At 40.4% G+C, this 18,408-nt stretch overlaps 1 protein-coding gene across 1 annotated transcript in view; it reads left to right on the forward strand.

Annotated features, from left to right (window-relative positions):
* LOC146029007 (cytochrome P450 1A1-like) overlaps window positions 1-18,408 on the forward strand; it is a 37,884-nt gene extending 19,476 nt beyond the window's left edge. The window contains exons 2-7 of the mRNA XM_083158332.1: window positions 1,803-2,617; window positions 5,613-5,736; window positions 10,099-10,188; window positions 13,774-13,897; window positions 14,989-15,075; window positions 18,121-18,408. Coding sequence (XP_083014458.1) covers window positions 1,803-2,617; window positions 5,613-5,736; window positions 10,099-10,188; window positions 13,774-13,897; window positions 14,989-15,075; window positions 18,121-18,403 — 1,523 coding nt within the window. The 3' untranslated portion in view covers window positions 18,404-18,408. The remainder of the gene's footprint in view (window positions 1-1,802; window positions 2,618-5,612; window positions 5,737-10,098; window positions 10,189-13,773; window positions 13,898-14,988; window positions 15,076-18,120) is intronic.

The raw sequence follows: 18,408 nt of genomic DNA on the forward strand, positions 1-18,408 counted from the left end.
AGCTTCATGTGCTTTAAGAAGGCTTTTAGTGGTTTTACCATTTTGGGCTTTTAAAAATGTATTTTGGGTGACCTGTTTTATTACAGGTAAGAGCTTGTTGCAAAAATAAGTTGAATATTTGTAAAATGCTTGATGCTACGCAGTAAAAAATAATAGTAATATAGGTCTCTTCAAGTAAGTTTTAATTGTGCCACTATCGGTAGTGGTACATGCACCTGTGACTGAGTGTTAGACATCTGTATTGTGGTGGTGTCATTTTGGGTGTTTACCTTGCTATAGTAAACTAGTGCAGTCGGAGAGGGGCTGCTTATCGGCTGCAATATGTAAATGTAGCTCCCTGTGCCGGGCAGGAGCACTAGGCCGGGAGAATGAATTATTCAATAATATTCAATGAATTAACCTCCTACCCACAGCGGCAGGATATACATTTTATCTTTGTACTTATTTTAACATGGTTGCATGGTTGAGTGAAACTGGTCTTGTTTAAAAGGCACATTTTGTTTTCTTTATATACTATGCGAGGGAGCACCTATGATGAGTACACGGAGTACAGTCAAAGGAGGGAAAGGTTTCAAGTGGAGTACCCCAGGGATCTGTACTTGGACCGGTGCTTTTTAATATCTTTATTGGTGATATTGCAAATGGAATTGAGGGTAAAATGTTCCTTTTTGCAGATGACACAAAGGTATGCAACAAGGTAGACACACCCGGAGGGGTAAAACAAATGATTGAGGATCTAGGTAGATTAGAGAAATGGTCAAGAGAATGGCAACTACAGTTTAATGCCAAAAAATGCAAAATCATGCACTTGGGTCTCAGAAATCCAAAGACTCAATATAGTATAAATGGCACTATAATGGAAAATACTGAGGAAGAGAGTGATCTAGGTGTCACTATTTAAGGGGACTTAAAAGCAGGTAGGCAATGTAACAAAGCAATGAAGAAGGCAAGTCAGATGCTTGGTTGCATAGGGAGAGGTATCAGCAGTAGAAAGAAAGAAGTAATAATGCCACTGTATAGGTCATTGGTACGACCTCACCTAGAGTATTGTGTTCAGTTCTGGAGGCCATATCTCCAGAAGGATATAAATACATTAGAGACTGTACAAAGAAGAGCAACTAAAATGGTGCATGGCCTACATCACAAAACGTACCAGGAAAGACTAAAAGATCTTAATATGTATACTTTAGAGCAGAGAAGGGAAAGGGAATATATCAAGGGTTTTAACAAGGTACAGGTGGGAGACATTCTTAACAGGAAGAGGAGCAACAGAACACAAGGACATGCACTGAAACTAGAGGGAGGAAGATTCAGGGGAAATGTGAGGAAGATTTTTTTCACAGAAAGAGTAGTAGATCAGTGGAATAGCCTCCCATCAGAGGTGGTAGACGCAAATACAGTAGTACAATTTAAACATGCTTGGGATAAGCATATTGATATCCTTACAAAAAATAAGGATCAAATATGGTTTGAGGTAACATGTTTAAAAAAAGGTACAGACTAGATGGGCCAAGTGGTTTTTATCTGCCGTCAAATTCTATGTTTCTATGTTTCTATGTTTCTATGATTAGCCACTCCTCTCTGGTCAGATGGCCACACCCCTTGAAAAAAGACCATGCCCCTTGGTGGGCCCCTGTGAGTGCATTTCCCTGGTGGGATCTTCATGCCCCAGTCTGACACTGACCACCTTTCATTTTATAATTAGCTAGAAACTTGTATATTTTTTTGTGCAATTATACAGGAATGTAATTGTCATATAGAAGAATCATAAAATATATTATTATATGTATTATATTTTACAGCTCAGCATTCTCTGGGAGATCTTCTTTCATTAGAAGTGACTGCCGTTCTAATTATTATTACTACAATTCTACTTCTTTGGAGATTGCAAAGAGGAAGCAGACTTTCCCTGCCTGGTCCTTGGGCTTTGCCTATTGTTGGAAACTTTTTTCAATTTGGTGATCAAGTCCACATATCCCTTACCGAAATGAGAAGAACATATGGTGATGTCTTCATGATCCAATTAGGAATGCTGCCTGTGGTTGTTGTCAGTGGTTCTGACACCGTGAGAAAGGTTCTAGGTAAACAGGGAGAGCATTTTGCAGACAGGCCAAATTTGTATTCATTTTCTCTTTTGGCCAATGGACAAAGTATGACATTTTCAGAAACGTATGGTGATGCCTGGAAAATTCATAAAAAGATTATGAGAAACGCAGTGAGGACTTTTAGCAAAGCAGAAGCAAAATCATCCAACTGCTCTTGTCTTCTTGAGGAGTACGCATCTGCCGAAGCCTCAGACCTAGTCAATGCAATGCACCAAATGTCCAAGGAGCATGGAAACTTTAACCCATTACCTCTAATAACTGTGACTGTTGCCAATGTCGTGTGTGCGTTGTGTTTTGGTAAACGTTATAATCATCAGGATAAAGAGTTTCTCCGCATCATTGAAGTAAATGATGACATCACAAGGCTGTCAGGGGCAGGACTTCTAGCTGATTTTATCCCAATGTTACAATATTTTCCTTCATCAGCCGTGAATGCAATAAAAAAATTTACAAGATCTTTTAATGATTTTATATCCAAATCGGTACAGGACCATTATGGCTTACACGATGAGGTAAGGAACTATTAAAGATAGAATTATGAATAGCATATTGGAAATTAATATATTGTCTATGATTATTTATATGATCCTCATATTTAGCTACAGTATATCTTCAGTGGTTAGAAAACTTGCCACATGTGAAGGTAGAAACTTTTGCTTGGCAACACAAGCCTTACTTAAACCTTTTGTCAAAGAACTAAGCATGTTTTGTATGGAATCAATCCTAAAAAGTTCCTGTTATCTCAGGATTTATTATAGATACAGTCAAAGAATGAATATATATATATATGTGTAAATAGTAGAAAGTATAGAGCGCGCCAGAGGTTTCCACCACCTTAAGTGCAGTGCATGAATCAGGTATACAAATAATCAAAACATGTTTTTAAAAATTGACATATTTTATTAAAACGTTAATGAGAAAACGTGTGGTGTCTCAGTTCTTTTGAAGACGGTAACAACCCAACGCGTTTCGTCTTTAGAAAGACTTCATCAGGGGTTTTTAAAATAGACACAAAGAATACATGGAGATGCCTCAAATGTTTTCAAAATATATGATGGAACTCAGTGATAAGAGCGAGCTCGCAATCTTAAATAGGAGTTAAAACTGAGTGAGAAATTTTTATAGGTCCATGTGGGATGAGACTATTATTGGTCCCATATTTGATGTGAAGAATCTTCACAGGATAATCAAACCAGCACCTTCCGTATGAAGTAGGTAAAAATGTCTGAGTAGGACTGGATTGAATAGAACGGAACTGAATGGACGTTCTAAGGGGTCAAACGACCGTAATTTCTTCCAGGTGGTTATCAGGGGTAAACCAGATGGTACAGGTGGAACTAAGTCCGCATATACAGATGTTATTGTAAAGATACTCGTAAGGTAGCTTAATGGTACAATGGTTCTTCCAGATGTTATCTTAGGGTGAACAGGGTGGTAAAGGATGGAACTACTTCCGTACAAACAGGCGTTGCTGTAAAAGACATGTGTACGGTGGCTTTATGCAACCGTGGTTCTGCACAAATGTAGCAAAGAGGGCATCAGCAACGTCCAAGATATTGGACGTTGCTGATGCCCTCTTTGCTACATTTGTGCAGAACCACGGTTGCATAAAGCCACCGTACACGTGTCTTTTACAGCAACGCCTGTTTGTACGGAAGTAGTTCCATCCTTTACCACCCTGTTCACCCTAAGATAACATCTGGAAGAACCATTGTAGCATTAAGCTACCTTACGAGTATCTTTACAATAACATCTGTATATGCGGACTTAGTTCCACCTGTACCATCTGGTTTACCCCTGATAACCACCTGGAAGAAATTACGGTCGTTTGACCCCTTAGAACGTCCATTCAGTTCCGTTCTATTCAATCCAGTCCTACTCAGACATTTTTACCTACTTCATACGGAAGGTGCTGGTTTGATTATCCTGTGAAGATTCTTCACATCAAATATGGGACCAATAATAGTCTCATCCCACATGGACCTATAAAAATTTCTCACTCAGTTTTAACTCCTATTTAAGATTGCGAGCTCGCTCTTATCACTGAGTTCCATCATATATTTTGAAAACATTTGAGGCATCTCCATGTATTCTTTGGGTCTATTTTAAAAACCCCTGATGAAGTCTTTCTAAAGACGAAACGCGTTGGGTTGTTACCGTCTTCAAAAGAACTGAGACACCACACGTTTTCTCATTAACGTTTTAATAAAATATGTCAATTTTTAAAAACATGTTTTGATTATTTGTATACCTGATTCATGCACTGCACTTAAGGTGGTGGAAACCTCTGGCGCTCTCTATACTTTCTACTATCCATACCCTTTGTCTCCCACTAACAGGGGAGTCTCTTTAGAGTAGCGGCCTTCCGAGTGGCGCGACTAGAGTCACCCTTTGTCATATATGTGTAAATGTTAAATAATTATTGTACTATCTATGTTGATATTTGTTGGACTGTATCAGGGACATTTAATGTAATAGTAAGCAACCAATCTAGGAAAAGCTGTCTTTAGGAGCTTGTTTTAGTAGCTATTATCTTTAGATGGCTTCACATGGTAACCTATTGTAGCTTATGTATTTTATTATTTGGGGAGAGGGGTCCCATTCAGTCCATAATCCAATATGCAGACCAATAGCCTAAATGCACATTGCTTGCAGTGTGACATTACTCTGGCACCTCAATAATGTCACTGTTATATAAGCCAGTGCTTGCTGTGTGAAAATGCTAAAGAAAACCCTGTGTCAGGTAGCCTGGTGGAGTTAAGCCCATCATTGTCTATGATGATAACTCATCACCATTGTTACATATTAAAGGCGCCAGTGGAGAATTTTACCTATGGGCTGCAGCCCACCCCCAGGTAAAATCCACCACACCTACAGACACACAAGGCAGTCCCATTGGGAGGTGCTCCCTCCCTCTGGGACTGCCAGTCTGGGCAGCAATAAGCAGAAAGCTGGCTTCATATAGGATGCCATTTCCTGACTTATTGTGTAGCCTGGGGCCTTATTCTAGTTCATTCTTTGTGACAAAATCCTTCCTAGATGGACAAAACCATGTGCACTGCAGGGGGGCAGATGTAAAATGTGCAGAGAGAATTAGATTTGGGTGAGTTATTTTGTTTCTGTGCAGGGTAAATACTGGCTGCTTAATTTTTACACTGCAATATAGATCTCACTTTGAAGTAAAACTCCACCCGCTCCATCTGTATATGCATATGAATATAAACAGGACATGTGGGCCATGTCTTATAGTTATCAAGTTGTCATTCTCCATAATGCCTGCTGAAGTAATAGTTTGCTAATAGAGTAAAATGTATTCAGTAAGTCTTAATTAGTATAGTAAAAGTTCCTCAGGATTCTTCTCAGGTGTCTTGTTCTGTTAGGCTGGCAAGTTATTGTACCCGGCATGTCAAACTATAAAGAGTAAAACTTCATGTTTTTATTTAAATATTATTGCAAATTAATAATTACAATAGTTGAATGTATTATGAGTTCTGTTTTTGTTTCCAGAATAACATCAGAGATATCACCGATGCCCTTATACACTTGTGCAATAACAGAAATATTGAAGATAAAAATCACAAATTAAGTGACGAGCAGATTATATCCACCGTGAATGACATCTTTGGTGCAGGTGAACATTTCATATGCAGAGTTGTTTTGCTTTTCTATTTATTCTGGAAACGCGTGGCTGCGATCCAGGTCTATTAACTTAGCTTCAACTCAGGTCTCAGCTTGAGACCCTGTACACACTATGTTTAAAGCCTAGGAAAATCCCAGGTTGAATGCATTCATACTGGTCTTGTGTCTGGCCTGGAATTTGGTGTGTCATTTAAAGGGTACAGATGGGTCTGTTCCCATCTTGGCAGGGGATGGCGCTGGCGTCGCCAGCCGCCATCCCCCGCCAGCGCCATGGCGATCGTGAGAAGGGGACGCGCGCGCACGAGAGGCACGCGCGCCCCCTTCCGACGGCGATTCCATACGTTTCCCCGGGTCCTCCTGCATCTACCCACTGGTAGCCCCAATAGCGCTTCCGCTTCCCCCCTCTACCTTGTGCTGCATCAGCCCACTGGTGCTGCTGCCTGCCCACTGTGTCTTCTGCAGTCATGCACTGGCGTATGGGATGCATTTGCCACTTTTTTTCCATCTGCCCCCCAGTCGTGGTCTGGGTACCTGCAGTAAATGCTATCTGCAGGTACAGGAAACAGACAGACACTTTTGTTCGATCCCCAGATGAAATATTCAGGTTGGATGCATCCGCACATAAGGGTGGCACTAAGCAAGGTTGTGGACTCTGTCATGGGTCATTTCTTTTAACACATACCAAAAACCTGTATCATAATCTACTGTTTCCTTTCATAGTAGAGATGATGATGGTGGGGGATCTTGCTTGTTTTAATGATCTGCAGGCCAAATTGTTAATCACTGAATCTAATCCCCAAAAAGACCTCCAATAGGATTGCCAGGCATTGCATTGTGTTTACTAATTTTGACTCTCTATTTAATAGGTGGACCTCAGTGGTAGATTAAGGTGGACCTATAGCTGATATTTATGAAGGGCCTATTGTTTTCCGTCACAAGGGGTGTGTCCAGTATGGTGGATATGGGGGTGGGCTGTGATGTTAGAGTGTGTTCTGTGGTGTGGGGTGTGGCTAGCACCATCCTCACATGTTCCATGACCTCAGTATTCCACCCCTCTTTGCTTATATCATGCATACAGTGCATCACTTGTTAGATTAGTGATCATTGAAAGAAAATACGAGCTCCCCCTACAAACACAAACACACACACAGTTTATTAATAAAAATACATACAGTAGATAGTTTTTACAGGAATTTCAGCCATCTCACACACATAGTTTGCTGCCACACCGCAATAGAAGAAATGGTGGTTTTCCTGTGCGTCCTAAAAACTGTTTTCTTAAATTGAACAAAGAACCCACCAAAACTTACTGCAGTATATGCTATCCGAGGCTTTCTGGGCAGATTGTATGTTACATGCACGTACTGTATGCTTGAGTGGCACAAAAGGTTTAGTAATGATCATAAGGATGTCAAAGATAACAGGTCAGGGGCAATAAGACTGGGGTGATGAGCTCTTCCTCAGCCTCTTCCTATGCTGCCCCTCATCACCAAACTCAGCCCTCAATACCTATGAAGATTAAATGATGATGTTGGAGGGTCTGCAAGCAGCACCATCCTACACCATTATTGCCACAACATAGTATTGCCATTGGCTACTGGCCTATGAACCAGGCACATGCTGCTGGGCTCATGCTCCTTCCTCAGTCTGGCTGCACATATGTATATAATGCCTTACACTAGAATTTATGCATCCATGATACCGGTGCACTGCACCATCGTACTTTAAGCTAGCACTGGTGTGGCTGCATTGCCTCACAGTACCGGGGATTAAGTGTCATGTGGTTGGAGTTGCTGTCACTGCTGCATTGGTTATACATTAAATGCATTGGGGCAGGGCCATCTTTAAAGTTGTGGAACTCCTGGAGGCAATGGAGTCATCTGCCACCGGGCGCCAGCCTTAAAGGGGGCATCGGCTCCATTGCCACCCAAAGGTCCGCTCAGAGGTGCTACCCGGCGGTGCTCTTATTTTATGCAGCGGTGCGTCCCTTCCTTCTCCCTGTCATCTGGTTGGCTGCCACTGTACTTGACAGCAGCCAGTCAACAGTGACAAGGAGTCGTTGGCTGTCAGCCAGTGGTCGCAAATACACTACTCTGGGTCCAAACCAGTAGGAGGCTACCAGGGAGCAGTAGAGACCTGGAGGCTGGGGCACAGGAGCTGCCAGGGAATCCACAGGTGCTCGCCAGCCAGGGAGCATGAGCTGTCAGGGGAGCAGGAGGCAGTCATCAGCCAAGAACGCAGTACCTCCCTTCCGCGGTTCACCCACAATGCCGCTGGTCAGGAGTCTGGCCACCCGAGGCTGCTGGAGGGAGTAGAGGAGGAGAGTTAGGAGCTCCAGGCTGGCCTCCTGCCATCACTACTGCTGCTAGACATGACCAGTCTCCTGGGCTACTATCACTCACAGCGGCCTATCCTGCAGGATGGCATACAGCTGAGGAAGCTGTCTCTACCTCCCTGAGGACACTTTTACTGCATGGCTCGTAGACCTCCCACTCCCGCAGCTTAACTATACACCCTGCAGCCTGACTATACACCCCCCACCCCCGCAGCCCAACTATACACTCCCACCCCCACAGCCTACCTGTACACCCCCGCAGCCTAACTATACACCCCCACCTTTGCAGCCTAACTATACACACCCCACCCCCACAGACTAACTATCTATACACCTCCGCAGCCTAACTCTAACCATATACCCTCATAGCCTAACCTTAATTATACACCCCCCATAGCTTAACCCTAACTATACACCCCCAACCCCCACAGCCTAACTATAACTATACCCCCCCTTAGCCTAACCTTAATTATACACCCCCTGTAGCCTAACCCTAACTATACATCCCCCCACAGCACATAACCCTAACCATACACACACCCTGCAGCCTATAACCCTAACCATATACACACACCCCGCAGCCTATAACCCTAACTACACATACTCTGCAGCCTATAACCCTAACCACACACACACTCTGCAGCCTATAACCCTAACAACACATACTCCACAGCCTATAACCTTAACCACACACACACCCAGCCCGCAGCCTATAACCCTAACCATACACACACACCCCGCAGCCTATAACCCTAGCCATACACACACTCTGCAGCCTATAACCCTAACCATACACACACCCCACAGCCTACAACCCTAACCATACACACATATTCAAGGTATATGGGCTGAGCGAATTTCTCTTTTCCATGTAACAGCAAAGCATTTTACACTATGTCAACACTTTAGAAATAAAAAATAAAAAATATAGTTCCAAAACAAGTACAAGAGAGTAGGAAACCCTTGAACAAGTATAGAAATTTAACAGTGTGGGCTTAAGATATGACCTGATTTCTTACATTATTTGTATTTTTGCAACCTAAAGTCATCAGATGTAAAAAAGAGATACATTAATGTACAATGTTTCTCTACATTGTATATTAATGTTACTATTTTTTACTACTTAACCTGTTTAGAGGTCCCATTATATTCCCCAGGCCAGAAAAAGAGGGAAGCAATAGTTCCTTTTCACTACTCGCACCATGGTGACAACATTTTCAAATAGATTTTACACAATACCCGGACAAACATTACTTCAAAAAGTTATAAAGTGGATAGTGATAAACAACCAGCCAATCAGCTCCTACCTATACTTTTTCAAACTCATCCTGTAACATGGCAGTTAGTAGCAGGGGCATTTTAAAATAGGGGAGGACCCACGTGCTGCCTCCGCTGCGGGACCCCTCCTCCTCTGATGGTGAGTAGACTCTGGCATGCGCAAATAACTCAACCAATTTTCAAGTGATTTCTGTCCCCGGGGCCGAGATGCTGCCACGGGACCCCGGAGGGGGAAGTATAATATATGGGTGCAGTATGTGGGCCCCCTGGACACTGCACCCATTATAGAAACAAGTATGGTTAGGGGCTGGTTGGCTGCCTGTTTATCTCTCTCCATTTTATCACTTTTAAGATTACATTGCTGGGTCATGCCTGAGAGTTTATATATAGCTCCATCATCAATGGGAACTGGCTGAGTTCCCTTTCAGACTGGTAGTGCATAAATTCAAGTAGGTTTAAGGACCTCTGACATCACAACCATGTTACCCACAATTTCAGGGGAAGGAGCGGGGTCAGCTTGTACCCTCAGGGGCTCACTTTGCTTGCCAAGCTTTGGGCATGGTGGCTCACTTTGTGCTTCACAGGTTATGAAAGGGGGTTACCTCTTGAAGGCAGATATTTTAACTTTTGATCAAATGATCTTAATACAGTAATTTCCCCCAATCTTGTGTAAGGCTTCCTTTATTGCTATGCTGCCTTTTGCTCTATTTATGCCTCTATTTTACCTGGATTTTGTTTTAGGATTTGACACTATAACCTCTGGACTAATGTGGTGTATGCTGTACTTAATGAAGTATCCACAGATACAAGACAAAATTCATAAGGAAATTGGTAAGATGTGTGTTCTTTTATCAAACCAGTAAAAATGGTACTAATGTTTTCCCTATTTTTATTTTATACTCACTCGTTATATAGCAGGCAGCTGCTGTCCTTTAGTATTCTAAATGGTAGTCATATGGAGATGTTGTGGATGGTAGAGAAAGACATGGTAGTGCAGTATTGTTAGTGAATAACATCAATTTGTATAAGTTCTTGTATAACTCATAATAAAACGAGTTTATCCAGGAGTACATCATGTAGATGGACAAGAGACAGATTTTGACCTTATGCGACTTCAGGCAGGTCACTGGTTTTGTTACCCCCCACCCACAAACAATGCACAGCACTAAGTTTTCCTTCCCGATTCATGCCCCTTTCATTATTTGTGATTTTCCTGCGTAACAGTAATGTCCCTTACACATAATGCCACACACCACAATACCTTTTACACATTATGCAGTTTACAACGATGTCCCTTATACATTACGCCACGTACTGTAATTAAAAAGAAAAAAAAATTAAAACTGAGCGGAAAAAATCAAATTATAGTCCAATGTGCTGCTATTTTAAAGGGATACTCAATCCTATTAAATTGGGAACAAAGAACAAAAAGTAAACAGCACTTTTGAACTAAAAATGAATTATAGACTCTTAGATATAATAAGAAATTGTAAGACTGTACTGTAATTACCCTTGCACATGATGCCACACAGCAATCCCATGGGTGAGTGGGATAATGAAGACCTTCCTAAGTCCTATGCTGAGCTTTGCATTTTGGACATGGCACATTACAGTGTAAAGTAGTAGTAATCCTTATACACAGTATGCAACACAGTATGCCACACAATGAAGCCCTTTAAAATGTTATGCTGCACAATAATAGTGCACCTTACACATTATGCCACACAGCATTAGTGTCCATTACACATCATGCCACACTGTATTTAGTGCCCTTTATAACACATTATGTACTTATGCATTATGCCACACAGCATTAGTGCCCCTTATAACACATATTGCCCCTTACATATTATGCCACATGGCAATAGTTCCCTCTTATAACACATTGCTCAACATAGTAATGACATTTACAATACATTATGCCACACAATGGTAACATAGAAACATAGAATTTGACGGTAGAAAAGAACCACTTGGCCCATCTAGTCTGCCCCTTTTTTAAACATGTTACCTCAAACCATTTTTGATCCTTATTTTTTTGTAAGGATATCAATATGCTTATCCCAAGCATGTTTAAATTGTACTACTGTATTTGCGTCTACCACCTCTGATGGTAGGCTATTCCACTTATCTACTACTCTTTCTGTGAAGTAATTCTTCCTCACATTTCCCCTGAATCTTCCTCCCTCTAGTTTCAGTGCATGTCCTCGTGTTCTGTTGCTTCTCTTCCTGTGAAGAATGTCTCCCACCTGTACCTTGTTAAAACCCTTGATATATTTGAAAGTTTCTATCATGTCCCCCCTTTCCCTTCTCTTCTCTAAAGTATACATATTAAGATATTTTAGTCTTTCCTGGTACGTTTTGTGATGTAGGCCATGCACCATTTTAGTTGCCCTTCTTTGTACAGTCTCTAATGTATTTATATCCTTCTGGAGATATGGCCTCCAGAACTGAACACAATACTCGAGGTGAGGTCGTACCAATGACCTATACAGTGGCATTATTACTTCTTTCTTTCTACTGCTGATACCTCTCCCTATGCAACCAAGCATCTGACTTGCCTTCTTCATTGCTTTGTTACATTGCCTACCTGCTTTTAAGTCCCCTGAAATAGTGACACCTAGATCCCTCTCTTCCTCAGTAGTTTCCATTATAGTGCCATTTATACTATATTTAGTCTTTGGATTTTTGAGACCCAAGTGCATGATTTTGCATTTTTTGGCATTAAACTGTAGTTGCCATGCTCTTGATCATTCCTCTAATCTACCTAGATCCTCAATCATTTGCTTTACCCCTCCTGGTGTGTCTACCCTGTTGCATACCTTTGTGTCATCTGCAAAAAGGCACATTTTACCCTCAATTCCATTTGCAATATCACCAATAAAGATATTAAAAAGCACCGGTCCAAGTACAGATCCCTGGGGTACTCCACTTGTAACCTTTCCCTCCTTTGACTGTACTCCGTTTACTACAACTCTCTGTTTTCTTGCCAAGCTTTGGGCATGGTGGCTCACTTTGTGCTTCACAGGTTACCATATGGGCACCATACCCGCACGGAGCCCCCACTGGTCCCCCAGCCCACCCAGGTCGACACAGGGAGGCCGACACACACCAGAGCCTGTGGAAGACACAGAGTGAGATCCACAGTGCAAAACTGGTCCCAGTGACGCCCACGCCCCGGGTGACCACCCTATCCTACCCCAACCTCTTGTTGATAGACATTTTATCCTATTTGTACCAGTTACAATAAAGAAAATTTGTTTCATGACCATCAGTCTCACAGTACATTTATACCTTGGTACAAACAATCACCACACAGTCTCCCTGCCTGCCCCGGAACGTATGTGGGGGGGAGGTGGGCTCCCCGGGAGCCAGGCAGCACAGGCTGCCCCCAGGGAGAGCCAACAGGGGACCGGGTATTCACTGCACCCGATCGTGCATATGTAATGATTGAGAGCAGTGAATATATGAATATCTAATGAGCGGCTCTCGGCTCCTGACCCCCTGCTGGCTGCTATGTGTAAAATATATATATATATATTTTAAATTAAATATATATTCATGTGCTGTAATCACATGAATAAAAATAGCATGCCCCTTCTCAGAATAAAATTCCTGATTTTTTTACACCAAATATTAATAAAAAAAAAACATTATTTTAAAAGTTCACATTCCACTTCACAATGAAAAGATGGCGAGTGATACACGAAGAGGCACGGAGTAATTAACCTAGAAATGTATTCTCCGTCTTCTCATTGAATACACTCATGGCGAGTGACGACGAGAGACGGCGAATCTCAATGCAAAATCCCATTGACAAGACATGGCGATTGGCGGCGAGTATCAGATGGGGATCCATCCATTATTCACTGTTCCCCGACAGCGAAAATATCACATTGAATAGGGTTGTTCCCTTTTTGAGACCAAAATTCTCCGACCAATGCGAAAAAAGCAGAAATTCGCCATAAAACACGGCAAATTTTCCTCATTGAATACTGCCCTATGTGTAAAGTAGCGATGCCCTGGAGTGGTCCAGCCAGACAAGCTCAAGGGGGGCCCGCACCCAGAAAATTACCCCAAGAAAACTGACATTTATAAATTATTAGGACTTACTTGAAATTATGCCTTCATCACAGTTGTGCAGTCATGTATGCTAACATCCTCATAAATGAATTATAAAAGGAATACATGTTAGCAGTAATGATTGCATAGTGCACCTGCAAGCCCCCTCCGTCTTGCATTTTCAAATATTTATCTAATTATAAATACATGATCATGATCAAATATAATTACTGAACAGAATGTTTTGCAACAATGTTTTAAGATACTGTTCCATACTGATACTTTTCCTGACATGATAACATGTACTATGACTTGAGCTGGTTCTGTGTACTGTATATAGTTTTTTCATTACAGATGAGAACATTGGGATTACCAGAATGCCCAGATTTGATGATAGAAAAGACATGCATTACACAGAGGCATTTATCAATGAAGTACTAAGACATTCATCTTATGTACCATTTACAATACCACATTGGTATGTACAGTATATATTATGTCTTATTACATTTTTTATTAAAAACCGCCGATAAAGAGATGTAAGTACTTACACAAACATTAGGCTATGTATTCCATATTTACCTAGATAATAAGGAAAGGCATACTGTACTTGCCTACTGTACTTTTGAAAGATAACTTCTACTACTAAAGTGGTCGTGTCCTCATGCGTTTAATGGGGCATGTATAGCTTTACGCTGGAGGCCATCTTGTGCAGGCAGGAGGCACGTCTAGGAATCTGTAACTATATTTGCAGCATGCCATCAGAGGAGGGGTTAGGTTAGTGTAGGGTTTGTACACCACCAGAGGCAGTATAGTGCAGCGGGATGGAGTGAATATTATATGCTGTTTACTATATGCATTATGACACACAAAGTCTTCAGCGTATTAAATTGTAAAAAAACAACAACATTTGGGTGTTGTGGAAATTTCTGACAGACATTACTTTCCATTCCATTTTTTCCAGAAAACCAGGTCTCTCAATTTTGATGGTATTGTCCAACAGAGCAGTTCTGTAGGGAACCTTAATACTACAGCACATGTAAAAGCTGGCAATGGTTTTGATAAATGTAACCAGTGCCAAGTGCTGCTAACTATTTCATTAAATGGTATGGAATCCAATGGATATTCATCAATTTATAGTTGGAAAAAGGATGTCTTCCTGAGATATTGATATCTCTTGCATGGGCTGCAGCTTCATGTGCTGCAGAAATGGGTCGTTTGGAAGAAGAGATGCAAAATTGTATTTGTTTGACCTTGAATCATAGATTTCCACTAGAATAGCATAAACTCAAACCGTATAAGATTTGTTTGGGACCTTATATTATAAAATAATTAGTTGGAGCATACTCAGCCTGTATACTCAGCCTCAGTACTGTATACAAAGTGCTACTGAAACAAACAAAAACAAAAGTGAAATTCTAATGTACCATGAAAGTAATGGGATGTAATTTTGTATCAGGTACAAATATAATGAACCACTGATAAATCCAAAAACTAAAAAAGCCAAAAAGTCAGTTACAAGATTTAAATACAGTACAACATTGACATTTTATATGTATTTTTATTTAGCACTACCATGGATACAACACTGAATGATCACTTTCTTCCAAAAGACACTACAGTATTTGTAAACATGTACCAAGTAAATCATGACCCGTAAGTACTTTAAGTTTAATTCAGAAGTTATTTAATTTTGCCAACATTTAATTTATTTAATGTATTTATGTTAATCTTTATTAGTAAACTATAAGTTACTGTATTAATATATGTGTACATATTTACCAAGCCTACAGCAAAGTCTTTAATGTGAATTCTTGTGCATGGATGTGTTTGTACTCTTATTCATAAGGTTGTTGTGGTGGTGATGGAAGGGGGAGGGGGAGGGGGTTGTAAAAAAAAAAATTGGATTACTTGTTCCTGGTTGATATTAGTCTACACCACAGTTTCTCAAACTCTATCCTCAGTTCATTTTTACAGGTCATCTGTGTTTTTTTTTAAGTGTTGCAGTTGATGATACACAGCACTCATGCAGGGTGACCTGGGAAATGTCAACTGTGTGACCGAGTTTGAAAACGACTGGTCTATACATTATAATCTCCTAGAAAACTGAAATTTGTGAAATCCTGCCATATTGAAAGCCTGCACCTAAAGTATGTAATCTTAAGCATTGAGTTAGGACTGTAGTTTAAAGTGAACTTTGGGCTACTCAAACAAACTTTAAAACAAACGGAATCTAGTGCAACATTGTATAAAAAAGTTAACATATAATTTATTGGTAAAACTCACAAAGGATGTAGATAAAATCGCATATAGCCCATACAAGGGCAAACAGGACTCTCAAAGGACCATCAGGTATGGCAGAAGGAGCGTGAATTCCCCGTTCTAATTCCCAGGAGTCCGGTCGGCATCAGCCTAATCACTGATGCCGACCGGACTCCTGGGAATTAGAATGGTGAATTCACACTCCTTCTGCCATACCTGATGGTCCTTTGAGAGTCCTGTTTGCCCTTGTATGGGCTATATGCGATTTTATCTACATCCTTTGTGAGTTTTACCAATAAATTGTATGTTAACTTTTTTATACAATGTTGCACTAGATTCCGTTTGTTTTAAAGTCCTTTCAGGGTTCTTCTGAAACTGGCTTCGATCTCAAAAAAGACCCTTATTACATGCTATCAAAAATACAGCTCCATGTGAGTGTAACTTAATACCAATAAATTGTTTTTTGTGAATGGCAATATTTGCACTCTGGTCTGTTCTCTGTTTCCAAGTTTCTAGGGCGACTTGGCAGTGAAAATTATTTACAGAACCTATATTGTGTAAGTTTGTTGTGTTTTTCGCCAGGGTTGCCCAATCCTACTGTTTTGCTATCTCTATTCCACGAATCCATCTGGTTAGGGTTCAATTTTGTGTCAACCTAGGCTGAAATCACTGGTGCGCCTGAGACATACAAACCTTTGTTTTGCAATTATTATATGAACAGCAGAGACTGAGTTCACTTGTTGAGCCCCAGCCCCACTCACTAAACTGCTGGATGCGACAATAACACATACTCATGTGAGGGAGACACTAGACAGGGACCAAGTCGGGCGTTTTGTTGAAATTCGCACATGGTTGCCTTAGATGGTTCTTTCTTGGGCAGGTTGAACATCACTTTGGATGTATATATTCAGTGCTTATGATATGACACATGTTTCAGTCACATCTATACTGTATGTCCTATTTCCTTGTATGGCTTATCTCACATATTGTAACCCATATCTCACACACTGTAACCTTAGTAGTGTGCCCAAGATGGCTGTCTTGCCTTGAATGCCCATGTGTTGGTTAAAATATACTTGGAACTGAGCATTAGTACACTTCCACTTTAATTTTTTTGTAATTTCTTCTTGTCATTGCCTTTCCCACAAAGGGTAACCTATGTAGCATAGCCAAAATGGCTGCCTCACTTGGTACCTTTCAGGGGGGTTATGTATCTTTTGTAACTTACTGATCAAAATGGCTGCAACAAGCCTGTATTAAGCTAATTTCAGTTTGTTTTTTCTTTGCTATGTTTTTGCTGCTTATAGAGTGACTTTAGTCCTGTTGGAGAAAAGTGCTATAGAAATAAAATTATTAATTTAGCAATTCTCTACTCAAGTATATATGCACACATCTGTAGCACAGCACTGGGATAGATTTATATGTTTAGAATAAATTGGTGCCAGTCTGAAGAAAAAGGCAAACTTTGTGCAGCTTATCTCTGTTGCTGTGTTCGAGCCTCAAAATACCCGATAAAAATGGCAGCATCACTCACAGCGACTGTTCTTTCTGTATAAATATAAATACAGCCGAGTCAGTTCATTGATGTTTCGTTAAATATTGCACCCAAAAAAGAACAGCGACTGCGAGTGACACTGGCATTTTTAATGTTTTTTTTTAGGGATCTCTCATAGCACGTTGGCTCTCAAAGGGTTAATAAAAAGGGATTGCTTGGCAATTTTCACAACTATTTTGGCATATTCCCTTGGCACTCAAAGGGTTAAACAAGAATGAAAAGTGAATGACAATCATCTAACTTCACAATTATCCTTCCTTTACTCGTTTTGAAAGAGATTGATAAATTGTCATGTTAAACGCAATCGTTTTAGTAAACAACTTAATACTTAATAGTATGGGTGATTCATTTCATCAACCCTACTATTTTACTGTATCCCTTAAAGGATGAACATACACAAGAGCCATTGAAGTAAATAAACTTGCCCAGTACACATCTCTAAATCTACCAAAACAATAACATAACTATCCGAGTGCTGCCGAAATTTAGGGGGAAATTTACTAAAGGAAATTTGTAAAAAAAATAGGTGTATTTGTATCCAGAAATACACTTATTTTTGACATTTACTATCCCGAAAATATGGTAATTCGTAGTCGTATTGAGGTGCTATCAATACGAATACGAATTGTCGTCATTTTTGGCATAGTAAATGTCAAAAATTAGTGTATTTCTGGATACAAATACACCAATTTTTTACAAATTTCCTTTAGTAAATTTCCCCCTTGGCAATTTGTAAGCTATTACAAAGTTGACAATCCACTCTTTTCCAGCTTTCACATGCATTCTACAGGTATATATAAATGTAACCCTAAACTCTATTTCAGTCTATTCTGTGCTTTGAAATTGTATTCTTAGTAGTAAATTCTGAAATGTTTAATTTACAGGACAGTATGGAGAGATGCTGACCTATTCCTCCCAGAAAGGTTCCTCGATGAGAACGAACATATGGATAAAAGCTTGATTGACAAAGTGATGATTTTTGGCATGGGAGTAAGAAAATGTGTGGGAGAGGATGTGGCACGCAATGAGATGTTTGTTTTTATCACGTCCATATTGCAGCGTTTCAATTTAGCCAAGGAACCTGGACAAACTATTGATTTGACACCAGTTTTTGGATTGGTTATGAAACCAAAGCCTTATAAAATCAGAATTGAAACTAGAATGTAATCATT

Source organism: Crinia signifera, chromosome 1 (assembly GCF_055691185.1).
Source record: "Crinia signifera chromosome 1, ASM5569118v1, whole genome shotgun sequence".
Classification (NCBI taxonomy): Eukaryota; Metazoa; Chordata; class Amphibia; order Anura; family Myobatrachidae; genus Crinia; species Crinia signifera.